Source organism: Lucilia cuprina, unplaced genomic scaffold (assembly GCF_022045245.1).
Source record: "Lucilia cuprina isolate Lc7/37 unplaced genomic scaffold, ASM2204524v1 Scaffold_6017, whole genome shotgun sequence".
NCBI classification, from domain to species: Eukaryota; Metazoa; Arthropoda; class Insecta; order Diptera; family Calliphoridae; genus Lucilia; species Lucilia cuprina.
In genome coordinates this window covers 1-2,083 of record NW_025810958.1, presented here as the reverse complement: position 1 = coordinate 2,083, position 2,083 = coordinate 1, and the positions used below count along the sequence as shown (strand labels likewise).

At 31.0% G+C, this 2,083-nt stretch overlaps 1 protein-coding gene across 1 annotated transcript; it reads right to left on the bottom strand.

Annotated features, from left to right (window-relative positions):
* Window positions 1-1,232: 1,232 nt before the first annotated feature.
* Window positions 1,233-1,774, bottom strand: LOC124421214. The gene has a single exon (XM_046956068.1). The coding sequence runs from the start codon at window positions 1,552-1,554 to the stop codon at window positions 1,252-1,254; it is 303 nt and encodes a 100-aa protein (XP_046812024.1). The 5' UTR covers window positions 1,555-1,774; the 3' UTR covers window positions 1,233-1,251.
* Window positions 1,775-2,083: the final 309 nt, after the last annotated feature.

Below are 2,083 nucleotides of genomic sequence, written 5' to 3'. Positions count from 1 at the left end.
TATAGTCTAGTCTATAGTCTAGTCTATAGTCTAGTCTATAGTCTAGTCTATAGTCTAGTCTATAGTCTAGTCTAGTCTATAGTCTAGTCTATAGTCAAGTCTATAGTCCAGTCTAGTATATAGTCTAGTCTAGTAGTCTATGGTCTAGTCTATAGTCTACTCTATACTCTAATCTATAGTCTCGTCTATAGTCCAGTCTAAAGTCTAGTCTATGGTTTCGTCTATATTCTAGTTTATAGTATAGTGTATAGTCTAGTTTTAGTCTAGTCTATTGTTGGGAGTAGTACAATCTAGTGTATATTGTAGTATATATAAGTCAACATTCTATTCTATAGTATTGACTGGTTTAGTCCAGAATATAGTAAAGTCTTTATCCATATCTATAATCTTGTGTAGTTAAGTCTAGCTAAGAGGCCAGTCTATAACAATGTACTTATTCTAGTCCTTAGCCTAGAGCAGTTTCCCTTATAGGGTATCATATATTCGGACATGTCAAACTATAATTCCTTATTTGTTTATGAAATAAAAGCAATAAATAATAGTTTAATATTTTTTTTACTTCTGATTATATACTGAAAAGCTTTTACCACTTTGCGCCAAAATAAAAAGTAACAAAGACTTAACACTGGGGCCAAAACATTTTAAATTGTCGAAAATCTAACATCATTTATTAAATTCACATGTCAAATACGTTTCTATTGGGGTGAAGAAAATTGAGAGAAAAAAGTCAAACAAAACAAGAAAAACAAACATTAAGCCGCTTAAGAAGTAGAAAAATATGATGACGATGAAGAAAAGAGCAGGAAACTTAACAGAAGAAACAGTTTTTTTTTTAAACTTATCAGCAGCAGAGTGTGTGGGTATTTGAAAAACGTTAGTTTTGAAGTGGCCAACAGTGGCCCCAAAGATATCTGATAATCTCACAATAGTTGTATATATAATTTTTAACGCGGGCCTTATATGAACCACTGTGGCACCCAGAACCAACATTTAAACAAAATTACTCTCAAGTCAATTTTTCTTAAATAAATGACATTCAAAACTAACAAAGCGATTCATTATTGCTTTCAAACAAGAAAATTTTCTAAAAACTTCAACAGTACTAAATCAATGTCACAGTCAACGCTTTAAATAAATCAAGAAAATTTCTAAATTCTTAAACAAAAACTTAAAATTAACATAAATCTCTAAACTTTTCAATCAAGACTTTTGAAATTTTCATTTTTTTGTCAAAAATGTTAATATGTTTTATTAACTTACTTGCAACAGAGCAATAACCAACTGTATGGGACCGCAACGCACTACTACTGTTCCTATAGTAGTGGCGCGTAAACTCTGCGATGTTGTACTAACACCACTGCCCAAAGTATCATTATTATGATTCGAAGGCATCAATTGTCCACCACCAGCTCCACTGGGAGTGGGTGATGGTGCTGTCGATGATGTGGGATAATGATAGTTAGATGGCTCCAGTTGACGTGAGGGTGTTTGTGAAACATTTGAACCCGAATACAGGGATGACATTGATGAATCCAATGTCCGATGACGTTCCATTTTTTTTTAATTTTTCTTTTTAAGACTTCCAATGTTTTTTTTAGAACACGTGTGTGTGTGTTGATATGTGGGGGGTTAGTATCCTTTTTTTCGCGTGCGTTTTATTCTTCCTTTTATTATAATTTTTATTTTTGTAATATTTTTCGTTTCGTTTTTTACTTAAGTTCAGTTTTTATCGTTGAACACTTTTCTATACTATTTGTGGAAATAGATACAATTTTTTAGTATTTTGTTAAATACTTGCATTTTATGTACATTTGCATGTATTTAATTAAATAATTATTATTGAAATGTTTAAAATTTAAGGTCGTTATAATAATATTTAAGTTTATTTGAATAGAGTTTTTTAAACGAAATAAAGTGACCAATTGTCAGATATGAATAACAACTCATTCATATCTGACAAGTCTACAAGTCACTACTAGTCTATAGTCTAGTCTTTAGTCTAGTCTTTAGTCTAGTCTTTAGTCTAGTCTATAGTCTAGTCTATAGTCTAGTCTATAGTCTAGTCTATAGTCTAGTCTATAGT